Raw genomic sequence first — 18,869 nt, 5'->3', positions numbered from 1 at the left:
TATCTGTCAGATACAGTAATTCTGTAGCAGATAAGTTCCATATAATAATTTGTGTTTTACTTTTTTTGATCTTATATCCTGAAACCTTGCTAGATTGATTTATATGTTCCATTATTACATCCAGGGAATCCTTTGGATGGGTAATTGTAAGAACCACATCATCGGCATACAGTTTTATTTTGTGCTCTTGATTTGCCAGCTGTTTGACAAGAACAAGATTACTTGTTCTTGCCGAATCTTCTCTGCCAGAGGTTCTAATGCTAAAATAAACAGCAATGGAGAGAGAGGGCATCCTTGTCTAGTACCTTTGTGAATTGAACATTTTTTTGGAAAAGTTCCCATTTACTATTATCTTTGCAGATGGTTCTTGGTAAACACTATGAACCCATGAAAGAATATTTGGTCCACAATTCATTCTCTCCAGAGTCTTAAACAAAAAGGACCAGTCCAAATTATTGAAAGCCTTCTCAGCATCAAGAAAAATCATCGCTGCCTTACTCATCCTTTTTGTAATGTCGTCTATTGCAATCAGTGCAAATCTTAGGTTATCTTTCATGTGTCTCTTTGGTATAAATCCTGTTTGGACAATATGAATTATATAGGCCAGTAAACTCTTCAGCCTTCCAGCCAAGATTGCTGCAAAAATTTTGTAATCAATATTCAGCAAAGAAATTGGTCTATGTGACTCAAGGAATCTGTTCTTCAGTGCATTGTGGGATACTTCTCTGAAGTATCCACAAGTCCCACTCTGAGGCAGCAATGATTGATGTAGGTGGGATGAAGAATAGCACACATTTAACTAGGGATGTGCATGAATCAATTTTTTTCAATTCAATATGTGCCCAAATCGAATCACCCCAATTTGTTTTGTGTCTAAATCTGCCCCCCATCACCCCAGATTCTATTTGGATTTGATTTGATTTGCTTTGGGTTTGGATTGATTCAGACCACTTAATCCTAGGGGCACCAGATTTGGATGGTGGGTAGGTCCCCATGGGTGCCACCCACCATCCAAATTCCAAGGCAGTGAGGCACTTGGTTGATGTTTAATGATTTTTTTTTTTAATTTTAAACTGATTTTGTATATTCCCACCATAGGAAATAATGGGGATTTGAAGTCGCCCTATCCCTAACCCTAACATGGATCCCCAGCTTTAATTTATATATTTAAAAAACCCTTAGCTCTAGCCCTTGTAGAGTTTGAGTTATGGAGCAAAATGTGCAGTCACTGTTTTTCAAGTGTTTGGATACTTTGGTGTATAATAACTTTTCCTCATTATGAATTCCTATGAGAATTCATTGCACACCTTGATTGTTTCTGTTCATTTTGACTGTCATTGGACAGTGCCAACTGTTAAGTTCCATGTGCCAACTACACTGCCCTCCCCACCTGCAAGGCAGTGGGGTACTCAGTTTGTTTATTTTTTAGGAATTTTTGAAGTGTTTTGATTATTTGGTGTCTTCATTACACACCTTCATTTCTTCTGTTCATTTTGACCCCACTGCTTTGTGGGTGGGGGTGAGGAATTAGTGGCATCTCATGTGCTGGCTCCCCCTCACAAGCCACTGGGTGTATATATATGTACACGACCCATGGTCAGCTTACAAATCAACTAGAAATAGTAGAATAAAAGGAGTCCTACAAGAGGTTAACAGTTGTTAGAAAATAATAAAACAACCACATACAGTACCAATCAAAAACTTAACTAGCAATTGCTAACAATAAAATATTAATATAAACTAAAAATTCAGGAAGAACATACGCATGCAATAAAAAACTGACGTAACCACATAGCATTAGAGCAAAACTTTGCCACCTTATATGTAATGGATGGAGATTGATCTGCCAGAAGATAAGAAACACAAAAATCTTCTGAGCATCCTGGAAAGGGTGCCAGAGAAGGCGATATCAGGGAGTGTTTTAACTCTCTGTAAAACAAGTAATGGAACAATACATGTTGGATGGTTTCAATCTCACTATAACCACAAGGGCAGATGCTGTCTTCCCCAGGTATACTCTTTATTCTCTCCACCAGGACGGCCAACGGGAGCATGTCATACCTTGCTCTAAAGAAAGCCCTGAGATAGCGCAAGTTCTCTAGGGTATACAGATAAGTAGTTGGACCCCTGACAGCAATGCATAAACCCAGCCCAGGCGCATAACCAGAGTAGGGCAGGCAGGGCACATGCCCTGGGTGCCACCAGTGAAGGGGCGCAAAAGTGCCTGCCACCCATGCCTGTGCCCGGGGTGCCCCCACCCACCACAAAACTAAAAATAAATAAATAATTTTTTGCTGCCACGGCAGCCGGCCAGCACCTCCGGTGCCCCCCTCCCCAACTTGTGCAGGCACAGCAGGGAGATCTCCAGTCCGGACACGTGGTTGTTGCAGTTCTGCAGGGCTGGCGCTGGCGGCACACCCCGTGCCGGCCAGGAGCAAGAGCAGAGAGAGGAGGAGACAGAGTCCAGGATGCAGCAGGGGCCGGAAGTGCCGTGGAGGCTGCTTCCAGTGGGGCTGAGTTGGGAGTTGGGACTTGGGAGGCCGAGCTGAGAGCCAGCGGAGCTTACAGCGCTTGAATGAGTCAGTATATTGCTGCACTGCTTGCAAGAACTGAGAAAGAACAGAGTGGAAAGTGCTGCGGGGGGGGGGAGCAGGGGTGTCTTAAAGAGGGAGGCGAGTGTGATTTGTTTGGTGGCCAGAGCCAATAGAGAGCTTAAACTATGATAATATCCCCATGCGGTGACTGAGAGTCAGAGGTGAGCCTCTGCTTCAACGGGTCTTCTATCCCTCGCCCTTCTCAGAGCAAAGCCAGCCTGAGCTCCTTCCAGGCACTGCATAGACACTTGTCACTTCCCCTCCCACTCCCCAATCTCCCATCTTCTGAGCAGGGGTCTGCAGGGGAGGCTGGCTGGCGGGCTGCTTTTGCAGGCTGGCGCTTGGTTTGTTTCCCCACCCCACCCCGTGGAGTGGAAGAGGAACTCCTTTTCCCTTCCCTTGCTCCTGTCCTGTCACTTCCCCTCCCGCCCCTTCCCCAATCTCCAATCTTCCGAGCAGAGGTCTGCACTCTGCAGGGAGGCTGGCTGCTTTTGCAGGCTGGCACTTGGTTTGATTCCCCTGGGTGGAGTGGAAGAGGAACCTCTTTTTCCCTTGCTCCGCACACAGACGCTTGTCGTTTCGCTTCCCCTCCCACCCCCTCCCCAATCCCTGACTCCCATCTCCCGCCTGCGAGAACCTAGGACGAAATCCACCCAAATCCTCGAATGAGCAAAAAGGTAAGAAATAATACAACTGAACTCCCTCGTCTAATGCTGCAGCAGCAGGCATGGTGTGGCTGAGGAGAACAGCCTGCCCCTTCTCCTCCACCCCCACTCCCTTTCCCAACTTAGCTGGTGCCATGCAAGGTTCTTCCTCCCCTATTAAACTACTGAAATTGTTCCCATCCATCCTCATCTCGAAAGGCACCACTTGCTACTTTTCTTCTGTTGTCAAAAGCACAAAGACAGGGCTAGGCAAAACAGTGGAATATATAAGTCTGCAAATAGAGTTGAGAGAGGTACTGACATATCTGTGTGTGCACGCTCATGCTCTCTATTTCTCACACACAGAGTATAAATTAAGAACAAGGGGGGAATCCAAACAATTTCTGAACCGAGCACACTCAGAAGCCTTGCTGAATTCTAACAATTTTAAAATGCATAGTTAGCAAATACTTACAAAAGTTAACTATAGTTAGATCTGCATCCTGCATCAGAGTCACAAGCCCAGATCAGGCCCTACAGGTGAAACTCGGAAAATTAGAATATCGTGCAAAAGTCCATTAATTTCAGTAATGCAAATTAAAAGGTGAAACTGATATATGAGACAGACGCATTATATGCAAAGCGAGATAAGTCAAGCCTTAATTTGTTATAATTGTGATGATCATGGCGTACAGCTCATGAAAACCCCAAATCCACAATCCCAGAAAATTAGAATATTACATGGAACCAAGAAGACAAGGATTGAAGAATAGAACAATATCGGACCTCTGAAAAGTATAAGCATGCGTATGTATTCAGTACTTGGTTTGGGCCCCTTTTGCAGCAATTACTGCCTCAATGCGGCGTGGCATGGATGCTATCAGCCTGTGGCACTGATGAGGTGTTATGGAAGACCAGGATGCTTCATTAGCGGCCTTCAGCTCTTCTGCATTGTTTGGTCTCATGTCTCTCATCCTTCTCTTGGCAATGCCCCATAGATTCTCTATGGGGTCAGGTCAGGCGAGTTTGCTGGCCAATCAAGCACAGTACACTGTATACTTTTCGGAGGTCCGAATATTTGCATTACTGAATTTGCATTACTGAAATTAATGGACTTTTGCACGATATTCTAATTTTCCGAGTTTCACCTGTATAATCTAACCAAGTTTTAACTGTAGGGATCGAAAAAGTTCAGGGAGGGGGAGATGGTGGGGTGTGGAATCTTGCTATGCAATGCATGCTAATTTAATTATGTGTCATCATCAAAACGGATTAGCTGTTTTAGCCCATCAGGAAAGTGTAAACCTCCTTAGTGATTACTTAAACATAGTGCTGCCAAGCAGTTTGTAAATAAAACTAGCAGCCCTTGGAAATTAATTGTAGGTTGGGGCAGGGGGAGAAAGTCTATACTTCTAAACATTTAGAGGATCAAGTGAGTCCTTTTATGTACACTAAAAAAAATTGCAAATGCTAAAAGGGAAATTTCCTTACAATTATGAATTTCATAATTGTAAGGAAATTTACTTTGAGTTGCTTGCATAGAAATAGGAACAGCTTAGTAAAAGCTAATCATGTTGGATGAGAAAGCTGAGTTACATGCTTGGATGGAGAGCCAGCATGGTGTAGTGGTTAGAGTGCTGGACTAGGACTGGGAGACCCGAGTTCAAATCCCCATTCAGCCATGATACTTGCTGGGTGACTTTGGGCCAGTCAATTCTCTTTCAGCCGAACCTACTTCACAGGGTTGTTGTGAGGAGAAACTTAAGTATGTAGTACACTGTTCTGGGCTCCTTGGAGGAAGAGCAGGATATAAAATGTAATAACTAAATAAATACATAAAATAATAAATGGAAAGAGTGCAGTCAGTGTGTGTGTGCTGGTATGCAGGAATTGATTAATTTATCAATCCCACCCACCCCCTCTACTATTTGTTGAGTAACAATAAAAACTGAATAACGCATTATATTTCTTATGAATTATATTTCTTATCCATATATTTGACTCTGCTCACATAGGCAGACTGAAGGTTAAACAGGTGCTCAACATTACCACCACAAAGTAATGGTAAGTTTTTTTATGAAAGCAACTCTACATGACATTTTCAAGGCCATAATAACCCATATTACATTGTCAAGTTGTTTCATGAGGCACATTTATTGTGTTAATATTGGGTCAACTCCTGGAAACACCTGTGCTTCAAATGTGGTCAAATCAGCCCCCAGTTATTCAAAATATTAAGTCTATAACTGAAACATAGTTAAAAAATACTGATGAACTACAATTAAATCCAAACATAGTGTGGTTTAGAGAAAATAAGAACACACCACAACTCCTTTTTCTTTTCTCTACAAACAGCAGCAACACATGAGCGAGAAGATTCCACCTCTCCCCTAACCCAAACTAGCTAAACTTTCCCATGTGTGGTATAAAATCTGATCCTTAATGTGTGTGCGGGTGTGTGTGTGTGTGGGGGGGCGGGCAATGTCAGTGCTTGCCTTAGGCGCCATTTTCCCTAGTTACGCCTCTGACCCAGCCTCCTTTTTGAACATTCAGGGATCATGGAAAGTTCGTGTTGATTTTCAATATCCAGGATTCTCTGCTTCAGAGCCTGTAGAGCCTGTATGGCTCAACAAAACCAGATAATCCTTGGAGAATCCCAATGAAAGAATATTAGCACGGATTGTCTGGGCCCAAGAAGATTGGAAACTATCGGCCAAAATTGCCAAAATCCATCCTTGAGGAAAGAAGTTTATCCTAAGCCAGAATGCTAGGATCAACATCCAAGCTCTAGCCTAAATTCTCAGCACACCCAGATCAAATCTCAACATCACAGAAGGAGCATATCTTGGTGTTCTTAGTATTGCTCTAAGAAGTTTATTTTGCACACCTTCCAGGGGTTTATAAGAAGGATAGGGACCTACTGCGTGCCATACAGTAACTGGCTCCTAGCTTTGGGCACAAACAGCTTGAGAGCTGCCTGTATGATCTCCCCTCCTTCAGTATAAAAAAATCTCTATATAGCCAGAGAACTTTTCTGAGCTATCAGTGTAACGTATTCTATGAGAGCCTTCCAGGTCCCTCTGGCATGCAAAACTACTCCCAGATATTTATAGTTATAGGCTGGGGATTCTGTTGGTGTACCGACCACCCTGCTGCACTTCAGTCTCCTTACCTGAGCTGGCAGGGGTGGTCTCGGAGGTGGCCTTGGGTTCCCCCAGGCTTATTGTTTTGGGGGATTTCAATGTTCACGCTGAGGCCCCCCTAGTGGGTGTGGCTCAGGATTTCATGGCCACCATGGGCCTGTCTCAATTGGTATCAGGCCCTACCCACGTGGCGGGACACACTCTGGATCTGGTTTTTGCCGACTGGGAAATAAATGATCTGGAGGTGGGGGAATTTGAGACCACTCCCTTGTCATGGACAGATCATCACCTGGTGGGGTTTAGTTTGACTGCTCCGTCTGCCCTCTGCAGGGGTGGTGGGCCGATTAAGATGGTCTGCCCCCGGAGGCTTATGGATGCGCTTGGATTTCAGACGGCCCTCAGGGAGTTTCCAGTGTCCAGAGCTGGTGACCCTGTTGAGGCCTTGGTTGATCTCTGGAATGGAGAGATGGCCCGGGCTGTTGACACGGTTGCCCCCAAACGCCCTCTCTGGCTTGGTGGAGCCCGTTCTGCTCCTTGGTTTTCCTCTGAGCTTAGGGCGATGAAGCAACTCGGACGATGGTTGGAACGACGCTGGAGGAAGAGTCGTCACGAATCCGACCAAACACGGACTAGAGCCCATTTTAGGGACTATGCCGTGGCGGTGGGGGTGGCAAAGAAATGCTTTTTCTCCGCCTCCATTGCGTCTGCTCAGTGCAGACAAACAGAGCTGTTTCATGTGGTGAAAACCTTGCTTCACACATCCCCCCTGGACAATGGGGGAGGCGTATCTACAGCTTTTTGTGATCGGTTTGCCTGTCGCTTTGCAGATAAAGTCACTTGCATCCGTGCTGACCGGGACTCCAGAGTTTTGGCAGTTCCGGCAGACGTGCCTTTGGTACCATCTTGTCCCGTTATGTTGGATTCTCTTCGGTTGGTGCAGCCTGAGGATGTGGACAAGATCCTGGGCAGTGTGCGGGTGACTTCGTGCGCTCTTGACCCTTGCCCTTCATGGCTAATAAAAGCTGCCAGGGAGGGGACAGGCAGATGGCTGGAGGTGATCGTTAATGCTTCATTAAGGGAGGGCAGGATGCCATCGTGCCTCAAGGAGGTGGTGGTAAGACCTCTATTTAAAAAAGCCCTCCCTTGATCCCTCCAACCTGGACAACTATAGACCTGTGTCTAACCTGCCCTTTTTGGGCAAGGTGATGGAGCGTGTGGTGGCGTCCCAGCTGCAGAGGGTCTTGGATGATACGGATTATCTGGACCCTTTTCAATCTGGCTTCCGCCCCGGGTATGGGACTGAGACTGCCTTGGTTGCTCTAGTGGATGACCTACGCCGGGAACTAGACAGGGGGAGTGCGTCCCTGTTGGTTCTGCTGGACCTCTCGGCGGCGTTCGATACCATCGACCATTGTATCCTTCTGGGCCGCCTCTCGAGTATCGGAATCGGAGGCACTGCGTTGCAGTGGTTCTGGTCCTTTCTTGAGGAGAGGGTCCAGAAGGTGGTGCTGCGGGACTACTGCTCAGCCCCGTGGCCATTGGCCTGTGGGGTCCCGCAGGGTTCGGTCTTGTCCCCCATGCTGTTTAACATCTACATGAAGCCGCTGGGAGAGGTCATCCGGGAATTTGGACTGAGTTGTCAGCAATATGCAGATGACACTCAGCTCTATCTCTCCTTGTCATCTGATCCTAGGGAGACGGTGGATGTCCTGAATCGGGGGCTGGAGACCGTGATGGGTTGGATGTGGGCTAACAAACTGAAATTGAATCCGGATAAGATGGAGGTACTGTTGGTCAGTAGGAGAGCCAATCGGGATGAGGAGATTTTACCGGTTCTGGATGGGGTTGCACTCCCCTTGAAGGAGCAAGTACGCAGCTTGGGGGTACTACTGGACTCGGCTCTGCTTTTGGAAGCTCAGGTGCAGGCGGTGGCCAGGGGTGCCTTTGCACGGCTTCGGCTGGTGCGCCAGCTGCGTCCCTTTCTCGAGAAGGCAGATCTGGCCACGGTTACCCACGCCTTAGTCACATCGCGGCTGGATTACTGTAACACACTCTACGTGGGGCTGCCCTTGAAGAATATCCGGAAACTGCAGCTAGTGCAAAACACGGCAGCGAGGGTTTTATCCGGAGCTGCCCGTTGGGAACATATCACCCCCATTTTGAAAGAGCTGCACTGGCTACTGGTTCGTTTCCGGGTCCAATTCAAGGTGCTGGTTTTGACCTTTAAAGCCCTAAACAGTTTGGGCCCCGGGTATTTGAGGGACCGCCTGCTCCCAAGGGTTGCTGCCCGCTTGACTAGGACATCTGAGGGGGCCCTGCTCCGGGTGCCGACAATGAGAGAGGCCCGGCTGTCGTGCACTTGGGACAGGGCCTTCTCTGTTGCTGCCCCCAGACTCTGGAATTCTCTCCCAGTGGCCATTCGTTCCTCGGACTCCATCACGGCTTTTAGAAAGCTTGTAAAGACTTGGCTTTTTACCCAGGCTTTTACATAATCATTTTTACTGCTGCTTCTGGGTGTTTTTATCTGTTGTATTGTTTTATGCCTGTTTTTATATGTTTTTATACCTTTAGCATGATGTTTTTATTGTGTTTTTATTGTATGTTTTTAACTTTTGTAAACCGCCTTGGGGCTATCTTTTAACGAAAGGCGGTATAAAAATGCAAAAACAAACAAACAAACAAACCTTCTCAAGCTGATGATTATCTATCGACCATTGTAATAATCTGGATCTTCTCTCAAATACCATAACCTTCGACTTCTGATAGTTAATGGAGAGCTGGTTAGTTCTACAATAGAGAGCGCCAGATGTTTCAAGGCTCTTCTGAGGCCAACTGGCGATCTAGCCATAATGGCAGCATCATCCGCATATAATAGTAGAGGCATGCTTACTCCTACAATAGCTGCAGAGTGAAAACTAGAGTCCCATAAACAAGGGGCAAGATCATTAATAAAAATATTAAAAAGCATAGGAGCGAAAATGCACCCTTGTCTGACTCCTTTACAGGTAGAAATCGACTGAGATAGAGCTGATTTAAGATAAGGTCTCATTCTAACATTTGAATTTTCATGAAGCTATTGTATCAAAAAAAAGCAGCCGCTTATCAGTGTTGGTTTGCTCCAGCTTTTCCCACAGAAGACATCTAGGTATAGAGTCAAAGGCTGACTTAAAATCGATAAAGGACACAAAAAAAGAGGACCCAGGCTTGCTTCCATCTTTTTCAGTTAGATGCCGGAGAACGAATACCTGATCAAGGGTAGCGTGGCCAGGTCTAAATCCAGTCTGCTCTTCCCCTAAAATGGCATGTTCGTCTAACCAGGCTTGCAGTTTAACTAAGAGATGTTTAGTATACAACTTGCTCACAATGCTTAAGAGTGAGATAGGTCTATAATTAGAGGGAATATTCCTCTCTCCCTTCTTAAAGATGGGCATGGTAATAGCCATCCCCCATTCTTTCGGGAAGCACCCTGTGGCATCAATATGAGTAAAAAGGGTAGCCAACAAAGGAATCCACCACTCAGCATTTGCTTTGATAATTTCAGAAAAAATATAATCGAACCCTGGGGCCTTGCCCTCCTATAAGGCTCTCAATCTCAGCAGTCGTAACCGGGGCCAAACCTGAAGGGAACCAAGCTCCAACTTCACTGGAGTTGAAGAGGAAGTCTCAGAGTTGTATAAAGCACTAAAGTGGGACACCCATTCATTCATACGGATCCGGCATATAGCCCGGGGTATGCAAGAGTGGGGATGATTATTCACAATGCACCAAAAGGAAATTGAGTTAGATACTTTAGCTGCCTCTAACAGAGCCTTCCACAAAGACCTTAAAGCCTCATCTTTTTTTATTTTTAAGGATAGCTTTATACTTCTTTTCTACCATTAAACTTGCTGGCATAACCCCTATGGGATCCTGCTGGAATGCCCTATAAACTGCAACCAGGCTCTTTCTAAGCCACTGGGTATTCAGTTTATATTTTAGGAATTTTTGAGGTGTTTAGACTCTTTGGTGTGTGATGAATCCTCATAGGGATTCATTATGAGGAAAGGTTATTAGGGGTGTGCACGGACCGGTCCGGGGTCATGCAAAAGGCCTCCGGACCGGTCCAGATTTGGCTGGTCCGGTGGTTCGGCAAGGGTGGGGGGAGTGTGGCTTTAAGGGTGGGGGTTAGTACTTAAACCCCCCCCGCCACTCTTCCCCCTCCGGTGCTGGACTTTTCTAAAACGTATTTGAGGCGGCAGAGTTCCTCCCTGCCGCTCCTGTCCTCGTTGTTGTTTTCAAAGTTTAGAAGCAGTAAAAGCTGGCACCACACATGTGCCCATTGCCCATTTTGCTCCATAACTCCACTTCTACAAGGGCTAGAACTTAGCTTTTTGCTTTTTAAAGAAAGCTGGGAATCTGGGGAAATTCACAGGAAGAATCTGAATCTTGAATAGATTCGAATAGAATCTGGTGCATTGGACCCAAATCTAGCCAATGGACCACAGGGGTGATTTGTTCTATCTCCAAATCAGCAGAATCAGCTAGCTCTGGGTACAAATCCATTTGTACCTGAAACAATTTGCACGTTCCTACATTTAACATATCATGTTTAAAACATTAGAAAACAGCATCAGAACACCCAATGCTACAGCACACTTATGTTTTTCTTCCCATTACTACACATCCGCACCTAAGCATGTGAACCCACCAGCAAGTTAATTTTATTCTGGTGCCTAGATACAAAATGCCTGTATGCAAATGTAAGCATACATTAATTGCACTTGCAAGTAAAAATGCTCGGCATAACAGCTTGGTGGTCAACTGTATAGTTTTGCTCTAACTGCAACAGTATGAAGTCTGGTTTGAGAGTTGCTGCTACTGACATGATATTATTCTGGTAAAAAGGGCAGAGCAGCTGGCTCTTTGTCCTGTGCAAAGTTCTGCTGTCTTTTCTAGTGGTACTGCTCCTTTCTTGCCCCGCTAGTGCTGCTCTGCACAGCTGTGCCACAGCTGAAGCAAGCACCATATTATTGGTGGCCGTGGAACTGACGCAGTGGGGGGCACCTGTTGTTCCCTCATGCTACTAATGTGAACTTTTAAGATAATTCCGATGAACTTCTGCATCTTTACTGATGATATTTCATTTATTCAGAAGTATCATTTGATTTTTCTTTTAGCTTGGCAAGGTCTTTGCTCTGGATAAGAGTTACTGTGGCCTCAGGTTCAGACTCATGTGGTGAGTGAACATTTCCCATGCTTTTGTCTATGCTCAAAAGAAGGGTGCTATGGGGGGGGGGACCAGGGAAGATGTCTAAAATCACTGACACATTTATGAGCGTCTTTGGCATGCCCATAATTTGCTAACCTGGGTGTGTGTCCAGCATGCCACTTCCAGACTGATTTGCTCTGCTGGTGTTCTTATGGATGTTGGGAGAGTGGCTGTTAGAGTTGCTGTGTTTGTCTCTGTAGTTTGTCCTGGTGTTGTGACCTTCTCAGCCTCGCTGCTGGGAGTTCATAAGACCTGACTCTGGTACGCTGTTTTGGCACGACCAGAGGATTGTCCAACCCATGATATGGAGATGCTGCTTTCCCATGTAAGTAAGTTAATAAAGTGGCATTTGATTGCATCAATTTGCATTTGTGTAACAATATGTAGTTTGGGAGCTGCACAAAATGCTTTGCAAGATAGAATTTTACTTTTTCTGCAGAACTCCCAGAAAACTGAAAATTTGTTAAGAAATATAAACCACATTGAATTCAGGCGGATTTGCATTTCATTATGAATAACAAGCACAGCTGTGCTGCACATCATGAAACCTCTCCTGCAAGTAGCTCTTGTCCTCCTACTCATAGGCTTGGGATATTTTGTAAGTGTATCATTACAGTTTAATCTTATTAGAAATGTTCTGAATGGTGATAGTCTAATGCCCTTCCCTACCTCTGCAACAGAGAGCGTGATGGAGTATATGTGTGTGTGTGTGTGTGTGTGTGTGTGTGTGTGCGCGCGCACAGAAAGGAACACACATGTATCATCAATGTACATGTGAAAAACAGTGTGAAAAGATTCTGTGAATGTTTTGCAGGTCACTGCTTGTTCTTTAGATCTGTGAACATACACTTTGTTGCTAGCTGGTGTGGTTTGCTATTGTTGGGGTACCTGCTGTTAATGAGAATGGAAGCTGTTATGTAGCCAGATTCGGTCTTCTGATGCATGCACACCACTTTCCTGAGGAGACAGTGTACCAGGAGCTGAGTGGCAAACCTTCACATTGATTTAGCTTCAGTGGAACTGCAGACATGCCTAAAATTAAACAGTTGAATAAACGTTTTCAGCTCTGGGGCTCATGCTGCTAGAATCTGTATTAATAGGGTTCACTTTTTTATAAAAGCAAATACTTTTGCTTAGTTATTTAGACCTGCTGTGCCTCCTATCTTTTTCTTACATAGTTGTAAGTAGTGATAACTGCCTCTTTTAAATGAGGATGATCAGAAAAGCTGGGGATTCCAAAGCCATTTACACAAAGCCTTTTCTGTAAGGAAGAAATATAATTAGTTTCTAAAGTCAGCTATCCTAAATTAAAACAATTTTTTTTGCTAAAAATTGTATCAGATTGTGATTTGAACGAATGCCAATCGTTTCCTGCTTGTCTTGTTCTAAATCTGCAATAGAGCTATAGAACAAAAGACACATAGAATGATTTCTCATCCCCACTGGCTCTCCTTCACTGATTGGTCAGAGGTTTATTTAAAGTTGAAACTGCACAGATGGGTAACGGTTTGAAAGCACAGATGGAATTCAGAAAACAGCTAGTTTACTGGCAGAGCTGCTCTGTCTAATGGGAAGGAGTTGATAAGACGAATACAGAAACAGATATTTCTAGAGACAAAATATTGACATCCAACTGGTTTCTATAGAATATATTTTTCTGGCAAATAAAATGGGAGAGCAAGCATTTAAAAACTTAGGAGCCTTGCTGCTACTGTGTTCCATAACAGCCTCATTCCATAGCGGCAAATATGTTCCTCTCCCACCCCCACTCAGTAGCAAATAAAAAGAACTTTTAAAAATGTGTTCAGTTTAGCTTGAAAATTTATGCAATAAGCTGTATTTGCCTGAATGCAGAAGGCTTTTCTTATGTTCTCATGAATTGCATTTAACACAGGTCTTGACAAATTTTCTTTGGATCTAGGAGCCAGCCCAAAAATTTAGGAGTCAGACAATGGACAAAACTACTGGACTTAGTGATGGACTTTGTGGAGGCAAAGACACAAATAACATACTTATAACAGAAACAGTGCTGTGGGGGGCAAATAAATGTTTATTAAATAACTCCTGCCTCTGAATATCCTAGTCTGGGCACCAGTGGTGGTGTGGTGGTGGTGGTTATTATGGTCAAAAGACCCAAAATACAACAAAAGAACAAAAAAACAAAAACAAAGGAGTAACAGCAGTTTGATATACCATTAAATACGTTAGTGCACCACAGCTTAATTTCTAAGCACCTTGGCTTTGTAGCACCTGGAATTTGACAAGCACTGATTTAATGTGAACATTAGTCCTTGAACGTAGTCAAATTTATTAAAAGATTAAATTTATTAAATTTATTTACCATTGAAAAAGTAATCATTTTCATAATCTGTATTATCACCAGGGATGCCATTTTCTTTCTTTCTTTCAGGGCTTGTGTGATTGGTAACATAATAATATATACAACATAATATACGAAGCGGCCCACACATAGGGTCCTTGATGTGGGTGGTGGTGGCTTTCACTGGGCAAAGTGCAAAGCAATTGCTTTCTCCCACCCCCCACCCCCGCCCCACTTTCCTTTACTGGCTAATGTGCTGCATATCCTTACGGGGTGGAACAAGAGTTGTGCCTCCCCTTTTGTGGGGAGGAGAAAGAAGTGAACATCACTTTCCTCTCTTCTGCCCACCACCAAGCACTGCAAAGCAAGCCTGATGTGCTGTTCATTTAGTGTCTCTTTGTGAGGAGAGAGCTCTTGCTTCACCCTTGTAAGGCTGCACAGTTTTTCAGCTGTTTTTTTTTTTATTGTTTTGTGTCTTTGCTCTCAAGTCTCCCAGTCCCTGTTCCCTTGCTTTTATATACTGTCCCTACCAGTTAAACAAAATACATAACACTAATAATGCAGAATTTGGTTTTCTGAGTTCCTAGCATTTCACCTTTTGACTTGCAGTAAGTAAAGTCGCTTTTTCTGTCCCTGTGATTCAAATGGTTGAAATGCTGCAGTGTCCCCTCCCAGTTTCTTTCCTGAAATCTTCTTTGAACTGAGCCAAGATAAAGTCTTTTCCAGCTTTTTCCTAATCCTCAGACAGGCTTTTAACCTATCTTGTTATGCTCTTATAGAACAAAATGGTTTAGAAAATAATAATCCATATTAATGCGCTTGGAGGTTAATAAGCAAGGTTGTCTTTTAATTTGTATTAGCTATGGATAAATCTGCAAGTGGATTGGAATAGCTAGGCTCATTGAAACAAAAGCTTGCATCACAAAGCTTGCATTTGGATAATAAGTGGAGTGCCCTTCTGTCTAGTGGACTTTGTGTGGATGGCTGCTAGAATGGTGACACAGGGAGGCAGAAGTGGGTAAAGCTATTTAGTAACATACATTCTGAAGGATGGACCAGAAAGCCTTAGGCTTTAGCTGTGGCAATTTATTGGTAGTTGGTATGCCATTTTTTGTACTTTTAAAATCGTGTTCCAAATAAAGTTTTATACCTCTCCCCAAATGGATAGGTAGATGCATAATCCGTCCCCACATCAGAGCACATGGAGATCCCTTTCAGCTGACATTTTGGACATTACCGAAGAAGTACAAATATGCAGAGTGTGACTCAGTGCATTAGCATCAAATTAAAAAGTGAACAAAGTACTTGAGCATAAAGGGTACAATATTGCACAAGGCTGACATGTCCTGCTGCTACCCTTCTCATCTACACTGTAGATGTGATTGACATGATTGGAGTAGGTGGATTGTTTTGTTTTGTTAGCTTATTTTCACACTTTAACTGAAAAGAAAGGTGTTTCAATTAGGATATTGGTTTGGGGGTCTGTAAGCTCATTGTCAATCTAATGTTGGAAGAGGAGATGTTTTCTTGTTGCTTTTGACTTTTAAACATGGTAGCACTTTTCTGCTACTGAATGCTATATTGCCCTTATTTAGTCAAGTGTTTGTAAGTAGTAATATTATGTAGCACACTGCTGCTGACATAAATTTCAGGTTCAGTTCTATCTCAGCATTATCAAAGGGATAAAAGTGGTGAGACTGCAGGAGTATGCCTGGATTGGAGAATCTCATTCATTGACAATTTACATGTCAATAGAATGCCGTTGTCTCTTCTTGCTTTGAGACACAGAAAGGAATTATTGAGCATGAAATTATTCCTTAACTACTTGGAGCTTCAAGAGAAGATTATCTGTTTTGTGAAGACAGTAGGGAATTAGCCAAATTATTACTCAAGTACGTGCAGCATATAATAAAGATCAGATGCTATGGTGGAATATTTAATTAACTTTTTTTGGTATGAATAAAGAGAGTAGACACAAGAGAGTTTGCGCTTTAAAGGTCAGGTTCAATAAAATCTCTAGCGTTAGCACTGTGCAACCCCTGGAAAATTGATTTTTCTGTCTGTCTGTTTCCAAAGCACCCAGCCAAGCTTTGTGCCGTCTTCTGTGGCATGGAAATAAGTGTATTTTACTTTTACTGAATCCTGACCAACATCCTGTACTTATCAAAGCATTTATAATATGACTTTCTTTTTAGCCTGAGTCTCAAAGGCAACAGATTGATAAGTTTAGCTATTTTAATTTTGCAGAACAAAATACAATTTTCAACTCATTCTGAGGTTTGAAACACCCAGAGAGGATTTATAATATTCAGCATATATGAGATACCCTTACAAAATTAGCATTCCTGCATAATACTAATCAATTTGCTTCCATTATCTGAGCTGTATACACTGAATTAGTGTATTTGGAATAGGTCCCACAACTCCTCATTTTTGTGGAGGTTAAACAAGGACAATAGATCACTTCTTTCATGGCAGACTGCAACATATTGCCATCTTAATCATTTCTAATCATAACCATTACATGGGGAAGAATTTACTTATTGAGGACATGTCCAGGCAGCACCAGGTAGGAGACACGTTTATGAGGTCTTCAATACAAACAGTACTGGTCCTTGCTGGTCCATATGGCTGAAGAAGTGGAGATAGACCGGGATAGCATTCCCTCTAAGGTGTGTGCATGTGCACCAACTTTCAGGTCCCTGCGCAGCAGTTTCAGGTGGTCATGCAGTCTCTGCTGTGCCTGGCACCCCAGCAGAGACTGCATGACCACCTGAAACTGCTGCGCAGGGACCTGAAAGTTGGTGCACATGCCCGGCCAGGAAGCATTGCTGCGCTTTCCCTTTCTCCCTGGCCATGTTGCTGCTGCTCCGCCGCCGTCTCCTCCAGTTCTGGCTGCAGGTCTTGTGAGCAGCCAGAGGACGACGGGAGGGAGGGAGGACAGGAGGCGGCGGTAGCTCCCCCACCGGCAGTCCAGAGAGACCTTACGGTCAAGTGTTGGGAACTGCTCATGGTGACCTCCCTCTCCCTCTCACCCTTGCTTGCTTTGATGGCAATTGCAAAGAGGTGAACAATAAAATAGTACAAATTGGGGGAGCCAGCCTGTGACTGCAAAGGACCCCAGTTAACATTTTGGTAGGCTGGCACCTTCTATGAACTGCTTGTTGACTGCTGCCATAGCTCGTGCTTGCTTCTGCAAGCGATGTTCTGGAGAGGCTGTGCAATGTCCCATTAGCCCTCCTCAAATCTTGGCTTGGAAAAATGCCATCAATTCCATTTCTCTCTTTCTCCCCCCCCCCACCCTCAGCCCCCCAACTGGGATTTTGTCTTAGGGAGCTTCCCTTTGCTACCTCTCTCCTTCCCTTCCAGCCCCACTTCCAAAACTTTGTTGCCACCCTAAATTTGGTATCTGAACTCACAACTGACCCACTGCTCCTCCCACAGAGGTGCCCATCCCACTTTGATGACGTACAATTTATTCCTGATGATGGGGAGGAGGGAGAAAAAATCTCCAGGGGAGTTGGAAAGACAGCTGCGTTCCTCCCATCTTTCTCTTTCTTCGTCATTTTTTTCTTTTTTACATTTTATATCCTGCTCTTCCTCCAAGGAGCCCAGAGCAGTGTACTACATACTTAGGTTTCTCCTCACAATAATCCTGTGAAGTAGGTTAGGCTGAGAGAGAAGTGACTGGCACAGAGTCACCCAGCAAGTATCATGGCTGAATGGGGATTTGAACTCGGGTCTCCTCGGTCCTAGTCCAGTACTCTAAGCACTACACCATGCTGGCTACACCGTCCAGCTCCCTGAACTGGAGCACCCAGCCTATGCCGCTGTTTAAGATATATTTTTGTATGGCTATTTTCATTTTGGAAAATGTTTATGAATAGTTTTATATGGAAAAAAAATGAGAAAGACTGGAGCTGGGAGCCTGGGTGTGGGGGGAGGAGGATAGGAGGTCCCTGTTCCCCCCCCCGCCCCGGGCAGGGGGAAAAGGTGAATTTTTTGTGTGCACAACACATTTAATATCTCCTGTGCCTGGACTTATATCTTCAACTTTGGGTTGAAATTGATTTATTCCCCTTCTGGCCTAGCTCCCCTAATTTTTAAGGATGAATATCTCTCTGACTGGATGCATCTAATTACTGAAAAGCTAAAATCATATGGGCTGTCAATGGAATATCTTCTCCCTCTGGGCTATGTAAGTGCTCTAGTGATCCTTAAGAGGCATATTATTTATATGGAACACCAATCAGATTTAAGCCAGGCACCAAGCCTCGTAAGATTTGGAGCCACCTCACAAATACCAGCTAAATACCTGTTTTTGATATAAAACCTGACCTGATATATCCAGCACACAGAAGAGCCCTGACATTGGCTCGGCTGGACATGCTGCCCTCTGCAGTACTAGGTAGGTATAGGAAAGTTCCCTATTTGGAGAGACTGTGCCCTTGTGGAAGTGGGAATACTGAGACGGTTGGCCATGTGCTTCTGTATTATTCTTTCTATCGTGAGCTGCGTTCCAAATATATTGCTCCTCTCATTCTTCGATAACGTGACAATTCGGATGAATTTTATATAAACTTAATTCTTTCTGAGAAACACACTTATGTCTCGCACTCAGTAGCCAAATTCTGTATGGCTGTGATTAAAATTTGCTCATGGTGTGTCAGAAACGGTTAATTTTAATCATCCCTCCTTTTTATTTTTAATTTGGTTTTATCCTATAATATTTTTTATCTCAATCTTCTGTGCAACTGATTTCTTATATGTATATGCATTCATGTTTTTATATTGATATCTACCCTCAGGGTAGATTTATTTGATCTGGATTGTGTATTTGATCAAAGATCGCAATAAACTGAACTGAAAACATTTAATATTTATTAAATGGGTGTGTGTGTGTGTGAGAGAGAGAGAGAG

At 44.0% G+C, this 18,869-nt stretch overlaps 1 protein-coding gene across 8 annotated transcripts in view; it reads left to right on the top strand.

The window, feature by feature from the left end:
- TAFA2 (TAFA chemokine like family member 2) overlaps positions 1 to 18,869 on the top strand; it is a 259,077-nt gene that overhangs the window by 87,681 nt on the left and 152,527 nt on the right. For 5 of the 8 annotated variants that reach the window (XR_008307943.1, XR_008307944.1, XR_008307948.1 and 2 more), the window contains exon 2: positions 11,538 to 11,596. The exons of the other annotated variants lie outside the window; for them this stretch is intronic. Coding sequence is in view for 2 of the 5 variants with exons in the window: in XM_053252906.1 (XP_053108881.1) it covers positions 11,592 to 11,596 (5 nt within the window). In the remaining 3 variants the exon portion in view is untranslated. The remainder of the gene's footprint in view (positions 1 to 11,537; positions 11,597 to 18,869) is intronic. 8 annotated transcript variants of the gene reach the window in all.

Source organism: Hemicordylus capensis, chromosome 5 (genome assembly GCF_027244095.1).
Source record: "Hemicordylus capensis ecotype Gifberg chromosome 5, rHemCap1.1.pri, whole genome shotgun sequence".
NCBI classification, from domain to species: domain Eukaryota; kingdom Metazoa; phylum Chordata; class Lepidosauria; order Squamata; family Cordylidae; genus Hemicordylus; species Hemicordylus capensis.
The sequence above is the reverse complement of the archived record's forward strand: the minus strand, read 5'-3'. Positions and strand labels throughout refer to the sequence as shown.